This window comes from Emys orbicularis, chromosome 15, assembly GCF_028017835.1.
Source record: "Emys orbicularis isolate rEmyOrb1 chromosome 15, rEmyOrb1.hap1, whole genome shotgun sequence".
Taxonomy (NCBI): Eukaryota; Metazoa; Chordata; order Testudines; family Emydidae; genus Emys; species Emys orbicularis.
This window is the reverse complement of record NC_088697.1, coordinates 2,857,370-2,878,520: the sequence shown is the minus strand read 5'-3', so window position 1 is coordinate 2,878,520 and position 21,151 is coordinate 2,857,370. Positions and strand designations below refer to the sequence as shown.

At 54.6% G+C, this 21,151-nt stretch overlaps 1 protein-coding gene across 1 annotated transcript; it reads left to right on the top strand.

Annotated features, from left to right (window-relative positions):
• The first annotated feature begins 713 nt into the window (after nt 1-713).
• On the top strand, nt 714-20,878 carry LOC135889186 (hydroperoxide isomerase ALOXE3-like). Its single transcript, XM_065417009.1, has 14 exons — nt 714-860; nt 2,510-2,714; nt 4,925-5,006; nt 5,522-5,644; nt 7,753-7,856; nt 9,817-9,989; nt 10,532-10,675; nt 11,476-11,679; nt 12,856-12,942; nt 14,102-14,271; nt 16,886-17,007; nt 17,418-17,518; nt 18,714-18,884; nt 20,699-20,878. The coding sequence occupies exons 1-14, from the start codon at nt 714-716 to the stop codon at nt 20,876-20,878; spliced, it is 2,013 nt and encodes a 670-aa protein (XP_065273081.1).
• Nucleotides 20,879-21,151: the final 273 nt, after the last annotated feature.

Genomic DNA, 21,151 nt, shown 5'->3' with positions numbered 1-21,151 from the left:
CGGGCGTTGCCCATACCCCCTCCCCCACTCGAGATTGGGGCCCCTGGCGTGCCGGGCGCTGCCCATACCCCCCCAACCTAGATTGGGGCCCCTGTCGTGCCAGGCACTGCCCATAACCCCCCAACCAAGATTGGGGCCCCTGGCTTGCCAGGCGCTGCCCATAACCCCTCCCCCAACCGAGATTGGGGCCCCTGTCGTGCCAGGCACTGCCCATACCCCCCCAACCAAGATTGGGGCCCCTGTCGTTCCAGGTGCTGCCCATACCCCCCTGACCAAGATCGGGGCCCCCGGCATGCCAGGCACTGCCCAGACCCCAGGTGAGATCAGACCCCCCCTTGTGTGACTCTATCAATCCATCCACCGGTCTGTGGCATGCCCCATGCTCTGGATTTCTCCACGCAAGCTCTCTGGGCGCTGCCCTGTGCCAGCTGGCACCACCCGCCCTCTGTCCCCAGGGGAAGGGCCTCATCACGGGTGCAGCGAGGCATGGGGTGACGTGGAGGTGCCTGGGGGCCCTGCATTCCCCGCCTCCTCAACTCACACTTGGCCTCCGTCCCAAGCCAGCCGGTGAATAAACACAGGTCACCCGGCCGGCTCCCTGCGAGGGAGAACTCACAGCGGCACCGTCGAGACGGGCTCCCCAGACTATCCGCCCCTCGGAGCCAGAAGCCCCCTCCATGCCTGGGGATAGCCCGGCCCCCGGCCCATCCCTGATGGCCGTCTACAAAGTCCAGGTGTCCACCGGCCAGGACTCACTGGCTGGCACTTTTGACACCATCTCCATCACCCTGGTGGGCAGCCACGGGGAAAGCCCCAAGCACGTGCTGGACCGATTTGGGTTTGACTTTCAGCCAGGATCAGTGAGTATTTTAGGGGGTTCCTTCTGTGTGTGTGTGTGTGGGGGGGGTCCCATCAGAACTGGCTCCATTCAGGAAGAGAGGAGCAATGGTTTGGGGGCCGGGCCGGGGCTCAGGACCCCTGGATTCTATTCGTGGCTCTGCCCCAGGGGCCAGCACTCGTGCCTCAGTTTCCCCATGGGTACAATGGGGGAGAATAACCCTTCCTTTGGGTTTAGGCAGTGCTCGAGTCCTCAAACACGACGTGCTGGATCTCCCGTCTCCGTCTGACGCCGGGCCAGACCAAGATGACTCGCTCACATGCAGCAAAAGAGGATGGGGGTGGGAGGGGCAGCGGCCCTGGCCACAGGGGAGGCAGGGCTGGGGTACCCTCATGCCAGCTCGATGGGGGGGAGCCCCTGATGGAATCCCGGTGCTGTGGGCTGGGAGGGGAGCCCCAGCCCTTCCCCGGACCCCTGCCCCGCAGTGGGGAGGGTGGGGGCTGCAGTCTGGATGCTGGGGATTTCCACGGGGTTGCCAGCTCCCCCTGTGGTCTTTGGGCTCCACCCTCACTTGGCACTGGGGGCCTAGGCTCAGGACGGTCTCTCATTGTAGGTCTGGGCAGCGCCTGGCACAATTATTTACACCAGCTGAGGATCTGGTCAATAAACTCTGCAAATGATTGTGTCACTTGGATGAAATGGCAATGGGGGATTGGATTACAGTTCAGCAGGTCAAAGAGCTGGTCTCAATGGGGGCCAGATCCCAGCTGGTGTCTATGGGGGTCTCTCCATTGGAGTCAATGGGGCCAGAACCCAGCTGGTGTCAATGGGCGTCTCTCCACTGGAGTCAATGGGGCCAGAACCCAGCTGGTGTCAATGGGTGTCTCTCCATTGGAGTCAATGGGACCAGATCCCAGCTGGTGTCAATGGGCATCTCTCCACTGGAGTCAATGGGGCCAGAACCCAGCTGGTGTCAATGGGCGTCTCTCCACTGGAGTCAATGGGGCCAGAACCCAGCTGGTGTCAATGGGCGTCTCTCCACTGGAGTCAATGGGGCCAGAACCCAGCTGGTGTCAATGGGCGTCTCTCCACTGGAGTCAATGGGGCCAGATCCCAGCTGGTGTCAATAGGTGTCTCTCCATTGGAGTCAATGGGGCCAGATCCCAGCTGGTGTCAATGGGCGTCTCTCCATTGGAGTCAATGGGCCAGATCCCAGCTGGTGTCAATGGGCGTCTCTCCACTGGAGTCAATGGGGCCAGATCCCAGCTGGTGTCAATGGGTGTCTCTCCATTGGAGTCAATGGGGCCAGATCCCAGCTGGTGTCAATGGGTGTCTCTCCATTGGAGTCAATGGGGCCAGATCCCAGCTGGTGTCAATGGGCGTTTCTCCATTGGAGTCAATGGGCCAGATCCCAGCTGGTGTCAATGGGCGTCTCTCCATTGGAGTCAATGGGCCCAGATCCCCAGTTGGGTTAAATGGGGCTGAGGATCTGGCCCCGTTGATTGCAATGGAGACACTCCCATTGACACCAGCTGGGGATCCAGCGATGGCAAAGAAGGAGCTGGACCCGCCGCTCTGCCTGTGCAACGCTCTCCATCCCGAGTGGCCGGGAACGCAGGCTCCGTGGACGGAGCTCAACCCCCCCACCCCCCCGTGCTCTGTCTCCCCCAGGTGCGGGAGTACAAGGTGCCCAGTGAGCGAGCCCTGGGGCCGATCCTGCTGATCCGACTCCACAAGGAGCCCTATTCCTTCTTCCCCGAGAACATGTGGTACTGCAACACGGTGCGGGTGACGTCCCCCGAGGGGGACACCTACCGCTTCCCCTGCTACCGCTGGATTCAGGGATACCGCACAGTGGAGCTGGCGGAAAGCACAGGTATGACCCACTAGGGGTGCGCCCAGACTCCTGGGTTCTCTTCTGCCCCTCGTGCATCTCAGTGGATCTCTACTAGGCCCTGGTGCGAGCTGTCCCTGCCAGGAGAAGCCCACTGCCCAGTATATCTGAGGCCTGGTCTACACCCAAGTCACGTGGGTGATTTTCTATCCAGTTTAGCTATGTCAGTGCATCTTTGTGTGTGGACACACTTCAACCGGCATCACCTTGCCTTAGACAGGTTCAGCCCACCGGGGTCAATTTACAGCATGAGAGGGGTCGGCGACCGAGCAGAGATAATTTCTTTGTTTTGATGAACGGTGGGGAGGGAGGAAAGGTACCATAGCGATTAGCTAGCTTGCTAGATGGGTGTGGGGTGGGGGATGGATGGATAGATAGATATATAGATGGGTGTGTATGGGGAAAGAACATAAGAACGGCCATACTGGGTTAGACCAAAGGTCCATCTAGCCCAATGTCCTGACTTCCGACAGTGGCCAATGCCAGGTGCCCCAGAGGGAATGAACAGAACAGGGAATCATCAAGTGATCCATCCCTTAGATAGATAGATAGATAGATAGATAGATAGATAGATAGATAGTTTGATTTAGTTGGGGATTGGTCCTGCTTTGAGCAGGGGCTTGGACTAGATCAGTGGTTTCCAAACTTTAACAACCTGTGAACCCCTTTCAATAAAATGTCAAATCTCGCGAACCCCCTCCTAGAAATGAATATTTCCAGGGATTTTCTCCTTTACCTGAGTATAAATTATAAAAACAGTGATCTTGGAAATATAAAATTTGTTTTTATGACATGCTTATTACACACTATTTATTAATTATTATTTATCATTACAGTATTTTTATTACATTATGAAAATGGCAACAGTCTTCCAAGATCTCACTTTTGTAGCTTGTATCACTTTGAATAAGCCTGTTATAAGAGAAGGCTCCTATGTTTCATCAGGGAGTATCAGATGTGAATCAGCAGGAAGGTATTTAAGAAGCCAACTCAAAGAGTTCCTCCTACACAAGCATTCAGGTCTTGAGCAGACCAGGCAAACAGCGCATGTTAAAACAAAGCTTAAACTTGTTCTTCATCATAATTTTAAAAACAACACTAGCTGCCTATTTAATTTTAAAACAGCAAAAAATATCCACCTCCCTTTCCATTTCTTATAGGAGTCTTGAAGTTTAAATCTCTTCAGTGTGATAGACATGCTTACTTTGATCTGCTTAGCTCTTGAATGTTCAGGGGCTCTGGGATGTTGGCCCCATGCTACCCAGGGTCCCTAGGGACAGCTCTGTCCGCCATTAGGGAATTCTTTCCCGAGAACCCCCTGTAACATTTTGCGAACCCCCAGGGGTTCAGGAACCCCAGTTTGGAAACCACTGGACTAGATGACCTCCTGAGGTCCCTTCCAACCCTGATATTCTATGATTCTATAGAGAGAGGGGGTGATAGATAGATAGATAGATAGATAGATAGATAGATAGATAGATAGATAGATAGATAGAGGGGGTATATGGGGATAGATAGATAGATAGAGGGGTGGATGGGGATAGATAGATAGATAGATAGATGGGGTGGATGGGGATAGATAGATAGATAGATAGATAGATAGATACACCTCTACCCCAATATAACGTGACCCGATATAACACGAATTCGGATATAACGCGGTAAAGCAGTGCTCCGGGGGGACGGGGCTGCGTGCTCCGGCAGATCAAAGCAAGTTCGATATAATGCAATTTCACCTATAACACGGTAAGATTTTTTGGCTCCAGAGGACAGCGTTATGTCAGGGTAGAGGTGTAGATAGATAGATAGATAGATAGAGGGGGTGGATGCGGATAGATAGATAGATAGATAGATAGATAGATAGATAGATAGATAGATAGATGGGGTGGATGGAGATAGATAGATAGATAGATAGATAGATAGATAGATAGATAGATAGATAGATAGATAGATGGGGTGGATGGGGAGAGAGAGAAGCCGGGTGTATGGGGATAGAGAGAGAGAGAGAGAGAGAGAGAGAGAGAAGGCGGGTGTATGGGGAGAGAGAGAGAGAGAGAGAGAAGGCGGGTGTATGGGGTTAGATAGGCAGCTAGAAGACTGGCACCAAGGAGCCCTGCAGGCTTAGAGGGGTCTGGGACACATCCCTCATTCCAGGGTGTGGTCAGATTTCAGTCTCTCTCTCCTCTCTCCAGCCCAAACCCCTTGTGACGAATCCCACTACCTGCTCCAGAAGCACCGTCGTGAGGAGCTGGTGCTGCAACAGGAAAGATATAGGTGAGTCGAGGGGGGCATTTTGGAGTAATGGGTTCAGGCTCCCTGCAAACTCAAGCAGTGTCGCTGTGTCGGTTACAGCTGGGTCATGTTTTAAAGCCTTTCTGAGCAGCCCCAAGGGCTAGAAACTAATGAACCTTTTTTTAAAAAACCCTCAGGCTGCGCTTCTGTTGCAATTGAATAAATCCAGGGTGCGGGACGGGGTCTGGGGGATGAGGCATGAGCCAGTAGGGCCGAGGGCTTAACCCACCCCTGCCTGCTCCTGGAGCCAATGGAGTGCTCAGTCCCTGCTGTCTTAGTTAAGGCCCAGGTGCGGTGCGGCCTAGTGGATAAAGCCCTGGAGTGGGGAGCCAGGATATCTGGGTTCTGCCACGGCTTGCTTCCCCTGCTCTGTGCCTCAGTTTCCCCACCTATACAATGGGGATAACGACGGCCTACTCTTTGCTAACGCGCTTTGGGATCGGCTGACGACCGGAGCCGGAGAGGCTTGTTATTAACCGCCCTCTTCCCCGGGACAGGTGGAAGGAGTACAGCCCTGGCGCCCCCTGGTGTGCCGACATTGACAGTGCCATGACGGCCGAGGTCGACCTCCAGTATTCGTACCCCAAGGCCTCTGCTTTCTTCGGGCGTGGCTCAGCGGCGTAAGTGGCGGGGCTGAAAATCCACTTCCCAGAGTGGTGGCTCAGCTTCCTGGAGGGATTGAGGTGCCTAAATCCCATTGGAATAAAGGGGAGTTAGGCGCCTATATATCCTTCAGGAGCTGACCTTTTGTGTCTGTCGTTAGGAGATCCAGTAATTATTTCATTAGCCGTAACTCTGCCCCACCCTCCAACCTGTCTCTCTCTCTCTCTCTCCCCATCCACCCCCCCATCCACCCCATCTATCTATCTATCTATCTATCTATCTATCTATCTATCTATCTATCTATCTATCTATCTATCTATCTAGGTTCTGCAGGGATCGGTTGCATTCAGCATTGTCCTCAGAGATCGGAGTAGTCAATATAAAATTGCTGCTGCTCCGAGGGAGGTTGAGGCAGGGACTGGTGGGGCAGTAAGCAGCGCCGGAGAAAGGACAGCCCTACAGCGCCGGCTGGATCCCGGCCGGCTGGGCCCATGCCGACAAAATGCCTTTTAATGTCTGGGGGCAGGGGAGGTGGGGCAGCCCTGCAACAGGGGGGCCAGTGCCCCGGAAAGTCGAGAACTAGGGGTCACCCAACGGGAGGTCCTGGCGGTGCTGGGGCTAAGGGATGTGGAACCAGGGAGGGATTTGCGCCATCTGTGGCATTGGCGATTGGGTACTGGCCCCCACGTCCAGTGCTGGGGGCCAGGTTGGCAAAAGGGCTGTACCCAGAGCTAGAGAGACAGATAAGTGGGGTGTGTGGGGCTGGAGAGACACGGGGTGTGTATGGGGAGAGACATAGGGTGTGACGGAGGCACAGACAAACAGAGGGGCACATGTGGGGATGGATAGATAGAGGGGTGTGTATGGGGCCAGACAGAGGGATGTGTATGGGACCGACAGACAGAGGGGCAGGTATGGGGAGAGACAGACAGAGGGTATACATGAGGTCAGACACAGAGAGTGGGGTGTATGGGGACAGACAAAGGGGTCACATAGGGCCAGACAGATAGGTGTTTATGGATGGACAGAGGGTGTACATGGGAAGAGCCAGGCAGAGGGGTGTGAGGGGGGTGGAGAGACAGAGGGTGTGTATGGGGTCAGGGGTGTGAAGGGGGACAGACATAGGGTGTGTATGGGGGCAGGCAGAGGGTGTGAATGTGGGCATAGGGGTATGAAGGGGAGACAGAGGGGTATGTATGGGGTCAGAGGGGTGTGAAGGGGTGGAGAAACAGAGGGTGTGTATGGGGTCAGAGGGGTGTGAAGGAGACAGACAGAGGATGTGTATGGGGTCATAAGGGTGTGAAGGGGTGGACAGACAGAGGGTGTGTATGGGGTCAGAGGGGTTTGAATGGGGGACAGACAGATGAGCGTGTATGGGTGTGAGGGGGCACAGACAGAGGATGTGAGTGGGGTCAGAGGGGTTTGAATGGGGGACAGACAGATGGGTGTGTATGCGTCTGAGGGGTGTGAGGGGGCACAGACAGTGGGTGTGGGGGGGGTCAGAGGGGTGTGAGGGGGTGGACAGACAGAGTGTGTGTATGGGGTCAAAGGAGTGTGAAGAAGGTGAACAGACAGAGGGTGTGTATGAGGTCAGAGAGGTGTGAAGGGGACAGACAAAGGTTGTGTATGGGGTCAAAGGGGTGTGAAGGGGGTGGACAGACAGATGGTGTGTATTGCGTTAGATGGGTGTGAAAGGGGGACAGAGAGAGGGTGTGTATTGGCTCAGAGGGGTGTGAGGGAGACAGACAGAGGGTGTATATCGAGTCGGGGGGTATGATGGGGACAGACAGAGGGCGTGTTTGGGGTCAGAGGGGTGTGAAAAGGGAACAGACAGAGGATGTGAGTGGGGTCAGAGGGGTGTGAAAGGGGGACCGATGGAGGGGTGTCTATGGGGTCAGAGGGATGTTAGGGGGACAGACAGATGGGTGTGTATGGGTGTGAGGGGGCACAGACAGAAGGGTGTCTATGGGGTCATAGGGGTGTGCGGGGCACAGGCAGAGGGTGTGTATGGGGATGGATAGAGACAGGGGTGTGAAGGGAGACAGATGGGTGCATATGGATCAAGGCAGAGGGTGCACACAGCGTGAGGGTCCCGGTCTCTGAGCCCGGCTACCTGTCCCCGCAGGCTGCTGGAGTGCAAGATTAAGGGGTTCCTGGACCGGCCGTACTCCTGGGAGAAGTTAGCTGACATCCCCAAGGTTTTCTGGTTCTACCGCAACCCGGTCTCAGGTCCGTGCTGCCCCATGCACTGTGGGGAGGAGCAAGGAGCCAACGCCAGCACAGGGCTACCCCCTGGCTCCAGGACCCCCTTCGCCTTCCCTGCATTGCCTGTGGGTGCTGAGCCCACACACGGCCCCTCCAGGTCAACTGGTCCTGCCACCCTCAGCCCCCCACCAGGCCTCCCCTCAGGACTCCCAGTTCCCTGCTCTAACCACTAGACCCCACTCCGCTCCATGAGCTGGGGAGAGAACCCAGGAGTCCTGGATCCCAGCCCCCCCTGCTCTAACCACTAGCCCCCATTTCTCTCCCAGAACTGGAGATAGAGCCCAGGAGTCCTGGCTGCCAGCCCAACCCCTGCTCTAACCACTAGTCCCTCCTACCCTCCAAGAGTTGGGGAGAGAACCCAGGAATCCTGGCTCCCAGCTGCACCCCCTGCTCTAACCACACCACATCACTCCCCCCATATGGCCAGGGAAAGACGCAGGAGTCCTGGTTACCCCGCTCTAACCACGAGACCCCACTCCCCCCCTAGATGCAGGGAAATCATAGAATCATAGAATATCAGGGTTGGAAGAGACCTCAGGAGGTAATTAGTCCAACCCCCTGCTCAGAGCAGGACCAACCGCAACTAAATCATCCCATCCAGGGCTTTGTCTAAGGATGGAGATTCCACCACCTCCCTAGGGAACCCATTCCAGTGCTTCACCACCCTCCTAGGGAAATAGTGTTTCCTAATATCCAACCTACACCTCCCCCACTGCAACTTGAGACCATTACTCCTTGTTCTGTCATCTGGTACCACTGAGAACAGCCGAGCTCCATCCTCTTTGGAACCCCCTTCAGGTAGTTGAAAGCAGCTATCAAACCCCCCCTCATTCTTCTCTTCTGCAGACTAAATAATCCCAGTTCCCTCAGCCTCTCCTCATAAGTCATGTGCTCCAGCCCCCTAATCATTTTTGTTGCCCTCTGCTGGACTCTCTCCAATTTTTCCACAATTTTCTTGTAGTGGGGGGGCCCAAAACTGGACACAGTACTCCAGATGAGGCCTCACCAATGTCGAATAGGGGGGAATGATCACGTCCCTCGATCTGCTGGCAATGCCCCTACTTATACAGTCTAAAATGCTGTTAGCCTTCTTGGCCACAAGGGCACACTGTCGACTCATATCCAGCTTCTCGTCCACTGTAACCCCTAGGTCCTTTTCTGCAGAACTGCTGCTTAGCCATTCAGTCCCTAATCTGTAGCGGTGCCTGGGATTCTTCCGTCCTAAGTGCAGGACTCTGCACTTGTCCTTGTTGAACCTCATCAGATTTCTTTTGGCCCAATCCTCTAATTTGTCTAGGTCCCTCTGTATCCTATCCCTACCCTCCAGCGTATCTACCACTCCTCCCAGTTTAGTGTCATCTGCAAACTTGCTGAGGGTGCAGTCCACGCCATCCTCCAGATCATTAATGAAGATGTTGAACAAAACCGGCCCCAGGACTGACCCTTGGGGCACTCTGCTTGAAACCGGCTGCCAACTGGACATGGAGCCGTTGATCACTACTCGTTGAGCCCGACGATCTAGCCAGCTTTCTATCCACCTTATAGTCCATACTTCTTTAACTTGCCGGCAAGAATACTGTGGGAGACCGTATCATAAAGCTTTGCTAAAGTCAAGGAATAACACATCCACTGCTTTCCCCACATCCAGAGAGCCAGTTATTTCGTCATAGAAGGCAGTTAGGTTAGTCAGGCATGACTTGCCCTTGGTGAATCCATGCTGACTGTTCCTGATCACTTTCCTCTCCTCTAAGTCCTGGCTCCCAATCCCTTGCTCTAACCACCAGCCCCCACTCCCCTCCCAGACCTGGGGAGAGAACCCAGGAGTCCTGGCTTGCAGCCCCGCTCCCCCGCTCTAACCACCAGACCCCACTCCCCTCCCCAGGCAATGGAGTTTTATTTAAAGGGCCGGTGTGTGTATCCCCAGAGTACGTCTTTGAGCACTGGCAGGAAGATGCTTTCTTCGGGTACCAGTATCTGAATGGGTTCAACCCAGTTATGATCCGGAAATGCACGGCGCTCCCGGAGAACTTCCCGGTGACACAGGAGATGGTGGCCGGCTTCCTGGGGGAATCCACCAGCCTCCAGGAGGAGCTACAGGTAACACCCTGTCTTCCCAAAATAATCAGGGCCTGGCTGATTCCTAGCCATGCTGAGTCCATGCTGCCCTCCTTCCCCGTGAACTCCTGCTGATGGGAGCACGGTGCTCTGTTCCCAAACTAAACTGTTTGTAGCATAGCTGGGTCTGGGTAAACAGCCGCCCCGCCCCAGAGGTGGCTGCATCTCAGCGCCGGGTGAGGGGTCCCTGAGTAACCAGCCGCCCCACCCCAGAGGTGGCTGCATCTCAGCGCCGGGCGAGGGATTCCTGTGTAACTGTCCGCCCCACCCCAGAGGTGGCTGCATCTCAGCGCCGGGCGAGGGGTCCCTGTGTAACCAGCCACCGTGCCCCAGTGGTGACTGCATCTCACTGCTGGGTGAGGGATCCCTGTATAACCAGCTACTCCACCCCGGAGGTGGCTGCATTTTAACACTGGGTAAGTGATCCCCGCGCAGTGCTATGTGTGTTGCTTGCTGGGACACTGCTGAAGGAAGCTCGCAGCCCTGGGAACGGAGCACTGACCCTCCTCTGCTCTGCATGACAGAGAGGGAGCATCTATATCGCAGATTACAAGCTCCTGGAAGACATTCCCACCACTAAAGTGAACGGGCACCAGCAGTACATCGCCGCGCCCCTGTGCCTGCTGCACCAGAAACCCAGTGGGGAGGTCGTCCCCTTGGCCATCCAGGTGAGGGGTTTCTCTGCTCACCGGCGCCCAAGCGGGGGGTTATCAGAGCCCCTCCTGAGCCACCTGGGCCCCCCTGCTGCTAGGGAGCAGCTCGGCTCCACCATTGCTAAAGGCACAATTATTATTGTGGGCAGGGCCCGAGTGTGCCAGGCGCTGCACAGACCCAGTGGACCCACTGCTCTGATCCAGCGGGGATACAGGGGTGAATGGGTCCATTGGGGGATATGGGGCTGGATGGGCTCATTGCTCCCATCCAGGGGGGATACCAGGCTGGATGGGCCCATTGCTCATCCAGGGGGAATAGGGGCTGGATGGGCCCATTTCTCCGATCCAGGGGGGATAGGGGCTGGATGGGCCCATTGCGCCCGTCCAGGGGGGATACCAGGCTGGATGGGCCCAGTGCTCAGACCCAGACTGGGCTGGATGGGCCCATTGCTCTGATCTGGGGTCAGGGGGATACTGGGCTGGATGGGCCCATTGCTCTGATCTGGGGTCAGGGGGCTACTGGGCTGGATGAGCCCATTGCTGTCACCTGGAGGGCGGGGGGCAGAGAAACTGGGCTGGATGGGCCCATTGCTCTTGCCTGGGGGGAGGGGGGGATACTGGGCTGGATGGGTCCATTGCACAGATGGGGGGGGGGGAATACCGGGCTGGATGGGCCCATTGCTCTGATCTGGGGGGGGTTACTGGGCTGGATGGGCCCATTGCTCTGACCCAGGGGGGATACTGGGCTGGATTGGCCCATTGCTCTGACCCAGGGGGGATACCAGACCCATTGCTCTGACCCAGCTCCCCCACAGCTCAGCCAGCACCCAGGTCCCGAGAGCCCCATCTTCCTGCCCAGTGACTCCGAGTGGCTCTGGACTCTGGCCAAGACCTGGGTGCGCAACTCCGAGTTCCACCTGCACGAGGTCACCTCCCACCTGCTCCGCGCTCACCTGCTGGCCGAGGTCTTTGCCGTGGCCACCCAGCGCCAGCTGCCCATGTGCCACCCCCTGTACAAGGTGAGGGGGGCGGAGCTGCTGTGGGTGGGCGGGGCCACAGGTGGGCGGGGTCCCACTCTCCTTGGTGCGTCAGCCAATGGGACAGCGACGGGCACCCAGTGTCCACACCTGGCACCTTATGCACAGAGAAAACAGGTGGCATCAAGGGGTGGGGCGAGTCCCATTCCTGGCTACCCACTTCTGCAGGTGGGGGGACATGTTAAGGGAGTTGACCAAGGGCACCCAGTTCTTGCTGTGCCCTGTGTGCGTGCACACTTTGCCCAGTGTATGCCCCAGATGTGCCCGCCTGGGTCACATTCCCCCCAGAGGTGCCCAGTGTGTGCCTTTGTGATGCTCAGACAGGCCCAACGGGATGTTTGACCTTGGACATGCGAGTTTGAGAGGGGCCCAGCCCGGCGTGTATCCCTGGAGGTGTACACGGGAGTCACCCGTATCACCGTGTGTGTGTTCTAGAAGTGCCCAGCTGTGTGTGTTTGTGTGTTGCAGACATGTCTGGCCGTGTACGTGTGTGTGTGGTGAAGACATGTCTGGCCGTGTACATGTGTGTGTGATGCAGACATGCCCAGCCATGTACGGGTGTGTGGTGCAGACATGTCCGGCTGTGTACGTGTGTATGTGGTGCAGACATGTCTGGCTGTGTACATGTGTGTGTAGTGCAGACTTGTCTGGCCATGTACTTGTGTGTGTGGTGCAGACATGTCCAGCTGTGTATGTGTGTGTGTTGCAGACATGTCCGGCTGTGTATGTGTGTGTTGCAGACATGTGCGGCTGTGTGCGTGTGTGTGTTGCAGACATGCTCGGTTGTCTACGTGTGTGTATGTTGCAGACATGCCCAGCAGTGTATGAATGTTTGTGCTGGAGGTGTGTCCAGGTGCGTACCTGTGTGTGCTCCAGAGGTGGCCAGCTGTTGGCGTGTGTTCCTGAGATGCCCGGCTGTGCACTGTGTGGGTGCAAATTCCAGAGGTGCCCAACTGTTTGTGTGCTGACCCCAGCTCTTTGCTCAGTTCTCTGCTGCCTCCTGCACCAAACACTCCGCCCTAGTGCTCTGCAATCAGGGTGGTTCAGAGAGAACAAAGCCATTTGCCTCTGCAACGTCTCTTCTCCACTCAGGAGAGACCGTGGGGGGCTGGCACCTCCTCTCCAGCTGCTTCAGCCCCTGCGCCTCTTCTCTTCCAGCTCCTGATCCCTCACATCCGGTTCTCCATCCACATTGATGTCCTGGCCCGGACCTTTCTCATCAGCCCCGGGGGCGTATTCGATCGGGTAAAGAGGGGATTGTCTCATAATAATAATATAATCCCTTGCTTGTAGCTGGTGCTTTTCACCCCTAGATCTCAAAGCACTTTACAAAGGACATCAGGAGCATTAGCCTCATTTTACAGATGGGGAAACTGAGGCAGGGACTCATTTGCCTATGGTCACTCACCAGGCCTTTGGTAGAACCCGGGAGAGCTGGGTTCGAGCCCCGGGTGCTAGCCCCTAGGCCACACTACCTCCCATAGCCTCCTCCGGCATGTTCAAAAAGGAGGGAGAATGACCAAACTGCCCATCAAATCAACTACACCAGCAAACTGCTGACGGCCTGCTGTGACTGCCCCTCCAAAACTCCACCCACCCAGCTCCGCCTCCAGCCTGCTCAGCCAATCAAACGCAAGGCAGAAGCAGCTCCTCCTGGAGGTCGGCGCTCATTGGCCGCCTCGCAACTGGGATCCAGTGAACATCTTTTTCCACACAAAGTTGGGCCCGTTGATAACTGAAATCAGATTTCAATCCGGTTTAGTGACAACCCCCCCATGTGGACGCTCTTAATTCACTTTCACTGAAACCACTTCAACGTGAGCCCAATCAGCCCTTTTGTGGGCGTGGCCCGCACCCCAATTTCCTGCCTTCTAATCAGGGCGAGGCAGGTCGAGGGAACATGTTTTTCACCGAAAAATGGCCAGTAGGTAAAAATAAAAGATTTGCACTTAAAATGGTCGGTTTTCCAAAAAAAAGTTCATGACATTTTTATGGCATTTTCCTTCATAATAGTCATTTTCTCTTCCTTGTTTCCTTTGGCTTGTTTTTCTCCCCTCTTTTCCCTTTTTTTTCTTATTTTTTCACTTCTTTTTCTTGTTTTTTTTCCTGTTTTTTTCTTGTTTTCCCCCATTATTCATCTTTCTTAGTTTTTCCGTCTTTCCTCCCTTTTTTCCTTCTTCTCTCCTTTTGTCCCCCGCCGCCCCATTTCCTTTTACTTTCATCAGTGAACATTTTTTTGGAGGGAAAATGAATTGAGTCGCCAAAGGATTTCGTAAGTTTGATTCCCAGCATTGTCCCAGACCTGGGGAATTAACACAATTCCAGTGTCCTACCCTCTCCCCTGGCACCTGCAGCTCCGTGGCAGTAATCCCCAGTGGGCCCGGGCCGGGTCTATATTCCGCAGGCCATAGCGACCGGGCGTCGAGGCCTCGCCGAGCTGCTCCGCAAGGCCCTGGAGAACCTGACCTACACCACGCTCTGCTTTCCTGATGACATCCAGGAACGCGGTGTCGCCTCGCTCCAGAACTACTACTACAGGGACGATGGGCTCAAGATCTGGGCAGCTATAGAGAGGTGAGGGGGGTGCTGGGCCGGGTGAGGTGCTGTGTAGGGAGGAGAGATGAAGGCAAGTGCAGCGGAAGGGGTTAGACCTAGTGAAATCACAGGGGGCAAAGCGGTGGGGCTCTGAGTGTGGAGGGGGTCAGGGCAGAGCCCCCTGGGAATCCAGGTCTTGTATGGGAGGGAGCCCTGCATATTGGGCTTGTTCTGCTGGGATCCAGCAAACATCCTTTCCCACACAAAGTTGGGCCCCTTGATAACTGAAATCAGATTTCAATCCAGTTTAGTGACAACCCCTCTCCCATGTGGACGCTCTTAATTCATTTTCACGGAAACCACTTTGACACGAGCCCAATCGAAGAACAGTCAAAATGAGACCATCAGCCCCAGGATCTGCTGCCGGTTCATAGAATCATAGAAGATCAGGGTTGGAAGGGACCTCAGGAGGTATCTAGTCCAACCCCCCTGCTCAAAGAAGGAGCAATCCCCAACTAAATCATCCCAGCCAGGGCTTTGTCAAGCTGGGCCTTAAAAAACTGTACGTTCAATGGACTTTAAATTCACTTCTGTGCTTAACCTGAATCTCCATTTAGAGGGTAACATTTTCCAAAGCGCCCGCACGGTCAAAGGAGTAAGGGTTTTTTTGTTGGCTTGGCAATTTTGAAAAGTATAAATAAATAAATAAATAAAATAAAATAAAATAAAACAGTTTTAGGTTGGCCCCAAAACTGACAATTTTCAAAATTTTCAGCCCCTTGAGAAATCACACCCAAAAAATAAAATTCCTTTCAGGTGAAATGAAACATTTTGTTTTGTGTCAATTGACCTGGTTTGTTTCCATTTGGAGCATTTTGACACATTTTTGACTTTTTTTTTTAATTCATTTTCAGGACTTTTTGAACAACAAAAAAATGAAATTTTTCGGGGAGGTTTCCAATTTTTTGGATGGTTTGTTTTTCAGCACAAAATTTGGCAAAACCAAATTCATTTGTGAACTCGTTCAGGGTCACCGCGACTCCATTTTGTATCCCCCAAAAGTTTGTAGCGCCCAAACCAGTAGCGCCGGAAACTCCCTAGAAGTAGGGGGGCCGCCGGCGCTTGTGCCGTGGCCCCGACCCCACTCGATCCCTCCCCCCCGAGGCTCCGCCCTCACTCTGTCTCTTCCCCGAGGCCCTGCCCCTGCTTGCTCCTCTCTGCCCCCTCCCCCCATCGCTTCCCCTTAAGGCCGGTAAAAAGCGATGGGGTTGTGGCCCCCAGCTTCCCCTGTTCCGGCCACTACGTGCAAACATTTCATCCCGCTCGACTTAGGAACCTAAATGCTGACATCAATGGGATTTAGGCACCAAACCCGCTCGGGCATTTTGTAAATTGCTCTGGGCACCCAGCTGCCATTGTAAATTTAACCCATAATGCACCTAAGTCCCTTTTGAGAATGGCAGGCAGGCAGGCTCCTAAACCACATAGGGGCTTGGAAACATTTGGCCCCAATCTCCTGCACTTAGGACGGAAGAATCCCAGGCACTGCTACAGACTAGGGACCGACTGGCTGGCAGGGCCGGCTCCAGGCAGCAGCCCAGCGAAGGACCAGCCGCTGAATTGCCGCCCAAGACTGAAGTGGCGGCGATAGAGCTGCCGTCGAAATGCTGCAGATCGCGATCGCGGCTTTTTTTTCCCCTTTCTTCTTTTTGCTGCTTGGGGCAGCAAAAACCCTGGAACCGGCCCTGATGGCTGGGCAGCAGTTCTACAGAAAAGGACTAGGGGGTTACAGTGGACGAGAAGCTGGATATGAGTCGACAGTGTGCCCTTGTTGCCAAGAAGGCTAACGGCATTTTGGGCTGTATAAGTAGGGGCATTGCCAGCAGATCGAGGGACGTGATCGTTCCCCTCTATTCGACATTGGTGAGGCCTCATCTGGAGTACTGTGTCCAGTTTTGGGCCCCACACTACAAGAAAGTTGTGGAAAAATTGGAGAGAGTCCAGCAGAGGGCAACAAAAATGATTAGGGGGCTGGAGCACATGACTTATGAGGAGAGGCTGAGGGAACTGGGATTGTTTAGTCTGCAGAAGAGAAGAGTGAGGGGGGATTTGATAGCTGCTTTCAACTACCTGAAGGGGGGTTCCAAAGAAGATGGATCTAGACTGTTCTCAGTGGTAGCAGATGACAGAACAAGGAGCAATGGTCTCAAGTTGCAGTGGGGGAGGTGTAGGTTGGATATTAGGAAACACTATTTCCCTAGGAGGGTGGTGAAGCACTGGAATGGGTTCCCTAGGGAGGTGGTGGAAGCTCCATCCTTAGAGGTTTTTAAGGTCAGGCTTGACAAAGCCCTGGCTGGGATGATTTAGTTGTGGTCGGTCCTGCTTTGAGCAGGGAGTTGGGCTAGATACCTCCTGAGGTCTCCTTCAACCCTGATATTCTATGATTCTAAAACCAAATCTCCTAGGTGGCTGGTGACCAGGCATGGGGGATGGAGGGGAATCTGGACCACCTAAGAAGTGATGCTGAAGGGTAGCAGGCCTAGCACTGTGTAGACTGGAGGGAGGGGGCTCCCCTAGCTTGTCCTAGGGGGGAGAGTATCTCACCGTGGACCCCGGCGTCCGGGCTGACCCGATTCCCCTTTAACTCTCTCAGCTTTGTCTCCGGCATTGTGGCGATCTACTACCGGACCAGCCTCTCGGTGCAGAGTGACCACGAGCTGCAGGCGTGGGTGGGCGAGATATTCGCCAAGGGATTCCTTGGCCGACAGGCGTCGGGTGAGAGCCCGGAGGTGGCTAGCCCGGGGTCACAGACATCGCTGAGGAGTCCTCCCCCCACCCCCCAAGAATCAGCCCCCATTAAGGTGTCTCCAAAACCCAAGGCACTTGTGAAAACGTCAGCCGCGGCCACTGCGTGACGCCTGCCATGTGTCACCCAAACACCTCCACATGGCTTTTAGCTCATGCGGTAGAGACTCATGTGCTACACTCTGGAGGCCCCTGGTTCGATCCCACCCGCCCAGGACCGGGGTCTGTCGGTGTTACACGTGCACAGAAATTAGTGATGCTGGTATTGCACTGACCCAGCATCACCGCTGGCAGGGGGAGGGGAGAGGGGACGTTCCCAGCTAGGGACAGGGGAGAGGGGGGCCCTGTCCCATGCTCACCAGTCCATCCCTCCCTGGCAGGCGTCCCCTCGGCTCTGGGCACCGTGGCCGAGCTGACCAAGTACCTGACCACGGTGATCTTCACCTGCTCTGCCTATCACGCTGCCGTCAACGCCGGGCAGGTGGGTGAGGGCCTTCCGCCCTGTCCCCCTCTTGGATGGGTGTCTCTTTCCTTCCCCCCTTTCCTCTCCTTACACCAGTGTCTCCTCCCTTGGGCCCCAGCCTGTCCCCTCCTGCCCTTTGGGCCCCACTGGGTATGCCCCATACTTTGGGGTCTGAGCTGGATCCTGGACTTGGTGGCTCACGCCCAGGAGTTACTGTGGCTTAAAGTCCAGTCTAGCCCAGACAGAGTTGCTGGGAGTCAGGACTCCTGGGTTCTCTCCCCAGCTCTGGGAGGGGAGTGGGGGCTGGTGGGTTAGAGCAGGGGCGGCTGGGAGCCAGGACTCCTGGGTTCTGTCCCCAGCTCTGGGAGGGGAGTGGGGGCTGGTGGGTTAGAGCAGGGGCGGCTGGGAGCCAGGACTCCTGGGTTCTGTCCCCAGCTCTGGGAGGGGAGTGGGGTCTAGTGGTTAGAGCAGGGGGGGCTGTGAGCCAGGACTCCTGGGTTCTCTTCCAGCTCTGGGAGGGGAGTAGGGTCTGGTGGTTAGAGCAGGGAGGGAGCCAGGACTCCTGGGTTCTATTTCTGGCTTTATCAAGCATCTTCCACATGTTCCTTCCCCTTCCTCTGACACTTTTTTTTTTAGAAAATTTTAATTTCCTTTTTAATTTTTCCATTTTTCAACAAAATGAATCAAAATGAAAATCTGTGGCAGAGATTGGGGCCCAGTCCTGCCGGGCGCTGCATAGACCCCAGCTGAGATCAGGGTCCCCCTTTGTGCCAGGCACTGCCCAGACCCCCCTGACCAAGATCAGGTCCCCCCTTGTGCCGGGCACTGCCCAGTCACATAGTGAGAGATGGTCCCTGACCCAAAGAGCTCACCCTCTAAGTAGACAAAACCGACAAGGGGAAGACTGATCACCTCCCTCGTACAGATGGGGAAATTGAGGCACGGAGCGATTTGGTGCCTTGCCCGGTGGCACAGAGGGAGATCATGGAGTCGCTGGGACTGGAACACAGGTCAGAGTCCCAGCCACATATCCATACTGCCTCTGCGGCTGACTGACCGGGGCCTGGGTTGGGCTGGGTGATGGGCAGGGTCCGTGGACCCCTGGGGCAGCTGGTCCTGTGGCTCATGCTCTGGACTCCTGGGTCCTCTCATGACATTGCCAGCCAAGCTCCCGGGTGGGATCTAACCTCTGGCTTCCCTTTCCCGGCCCCAGTTCGAGCTGGCAGCCTTCATGCCCAATTACCCATCATCCATGCGGAAGCCACCGCCCCGGAACAAGGCCAAGGTGACCCTGAAGCAGTTCCTGGACACCATCCCCGAGATGAACACCACCAGCCTGATCCTCTCCGTCCTCTGGGTGCTGCGTAATGAGGATCGGGACATGGTGAGAGCAGGGCTGGTGGGACTGGTGGAGCAAGGACCCTGGATGGGGGGGTGTCTTTTGGGACAGGAGCCTGCACTCTGAATCCTTCAGTATTGGATTAGGGATGTGTGTCCTCCACTACCTGCAAAACACCTACAGAGGGGTAAGATCCCAGCCAGTGTCAAAGGGTGTCTCTCCATTGGAGTCAATGGGGCCAGATCCCAGCCAGTGTCAATTAGCGTCTTTCCTTTGGAGTCAATGGGGCCAGATTCCAGCTGGTGTCCATGGGCGTCTCTCCTTTGGAGTCAATGGGGCCAGATTCCGGCTGGTGTCCATGGGCGTCTCTCCATTGGAGTCAATGGGGCCAGATCCCAGCTGGTGTCAATGAGCAGGAGGTCCATTGGAACTGCTGCTGATTTGAGGACATGGATCCAGGCATTTCAGCCCCTTTTCTGTTACCCTCTCGGCAGGCAGTGGGGCATGGTGGGTGTTGGCAGCCGCTGTGCGGGCAGGGAGGAAATGTCCTCAAAATGACATGCATGTGATTATTGTTTAGAGGCCTGGTGCCTTTCAGAAGAGGTGGGGAGAGGTCTTTCCCTACGGACACTGGTTCGACCACTATTCAGACATAAAGTACTCTCCAGTTCCCTCCATAGACCCAGATCACCCTGAGTATTTTTAACCATTTCTGACCCAAGCAGTTTAACCAAAATTTTGGACCCTAAAGTTAGAATCATAGAAGGGTAAGACTGGAAGGGACCTCGAGAGGTCACCTAGTCCAGTCCCCGATACTCATGGCAGGGCTAAGTATTCATTATTCAGGGCTAAGTATTATCTAGACCATCGCTGGCAGGTGTCTGATCAACCTGCTCTTAAAAATCTCCAGTGACAGAGATGGGTGAATTAGTGACTTTTTTGGTTTGTTAGAGAGACTAGGTGAGTGAAGGAATATCTCTTATTAGACCAACTTCTGTCGGTGAGAGAGACAAACTTTCGAGCTCTTTCACCAAGGAAAGTTGGTCCAATAAAAGATATTACCTCCTCCACCTTGTCTCTCTAATATCCTGGGACCAACATGTCTACAACAACACTGCCTACAATTTTTGGTTTGTCAGTGATTTTGAAAAGTTGAAAATAAATCGTTTAGGAGGTGAAACAAACCCTTTTGTTCAACATTTCCTCTCGATTCTGAGCAGTTTTCTTGGACATTTTGGAACGTTCGACACAAAAAGTCATTTGGAAAGGAAAACTCTAAATGGGTTGAATTTTTTTTTTTTAGTTTTATTTTTAAATTAACTCTTTGGCAAAAGGGATCATTCAGAAAATATTTTGGTGTCACCAAATGTGCATTTTTTCTCAAAGAAAAGAGAAAAGTTGGGGTGGAAAATATTTACTCAGCTGCTGGTGTGGATTGTTTCCATCAGGAGGAGAAATTGGTGATGGATCCAGGTGTTTATTTGATGGAATTGTGTTTATTTGCAAAGTCTGGAGGACTCAAAGAACAGGAGGCAATTTCCTTGCTCACAGTTCCAAGCCTCCTTCCAACTAGCACTCAGCCCAAAAACTTTCTCTCTCTCTCGGCTTTGTCCAGGAGCCACACCCCCAAAGCTTGTTCTGGCTGTCTCCTTGGCTCTGTGCTGCTTCAGTGTCTGTTTCTCTCGCATGCAAAGCTCCACCAGTCAGTGCCCCAGTGCCTTTGCTATCTCAATCCCCAGGGAAAACCTCTCTTCTCTACTCCTGCCTTGGAGTAATAAGAATGCAGCCCTGGAGTTGATCCAAGGGGGTTCAGTGATTTTGATGCCTCCGTATTCACCACTCTCCCTATTCCCTTCCAGAGACCCCTAGGGACATACCCTGAGGAGCACTTTACCGAACACGGGCCAAAGCAGCTCATGGCTGCCTTCCAGGATCGCCTAGCAGAGATCTCCCGGGAAATCAAGGAGAGGAACCGGTCGCTGAGTCTGAGCTACAACTATATGTATCCTCCTAACATAGAGAACAGCACAGCAATATAACACCCAGAGGTGCCACCCCTCCAACTGCCCCATGATGGAGAACCCCTCACCCAGACACCCACCACTGAATATCCCCGCAGTAACCGGCAACAGCATCTCCACAGCACACCGCCAAATGCTCACCGGCATCCTGAGAACATACACCCAGCCTGATGGAGCAATGGTGAATGCCTTGTTCAAAAATCTGAACACTTAACTTTCAAACACCTGAACAGCAAATGTAACTTTTCTTTTCTGCATAATAAACACTGGCATTTTTATCTGTTTGAATAA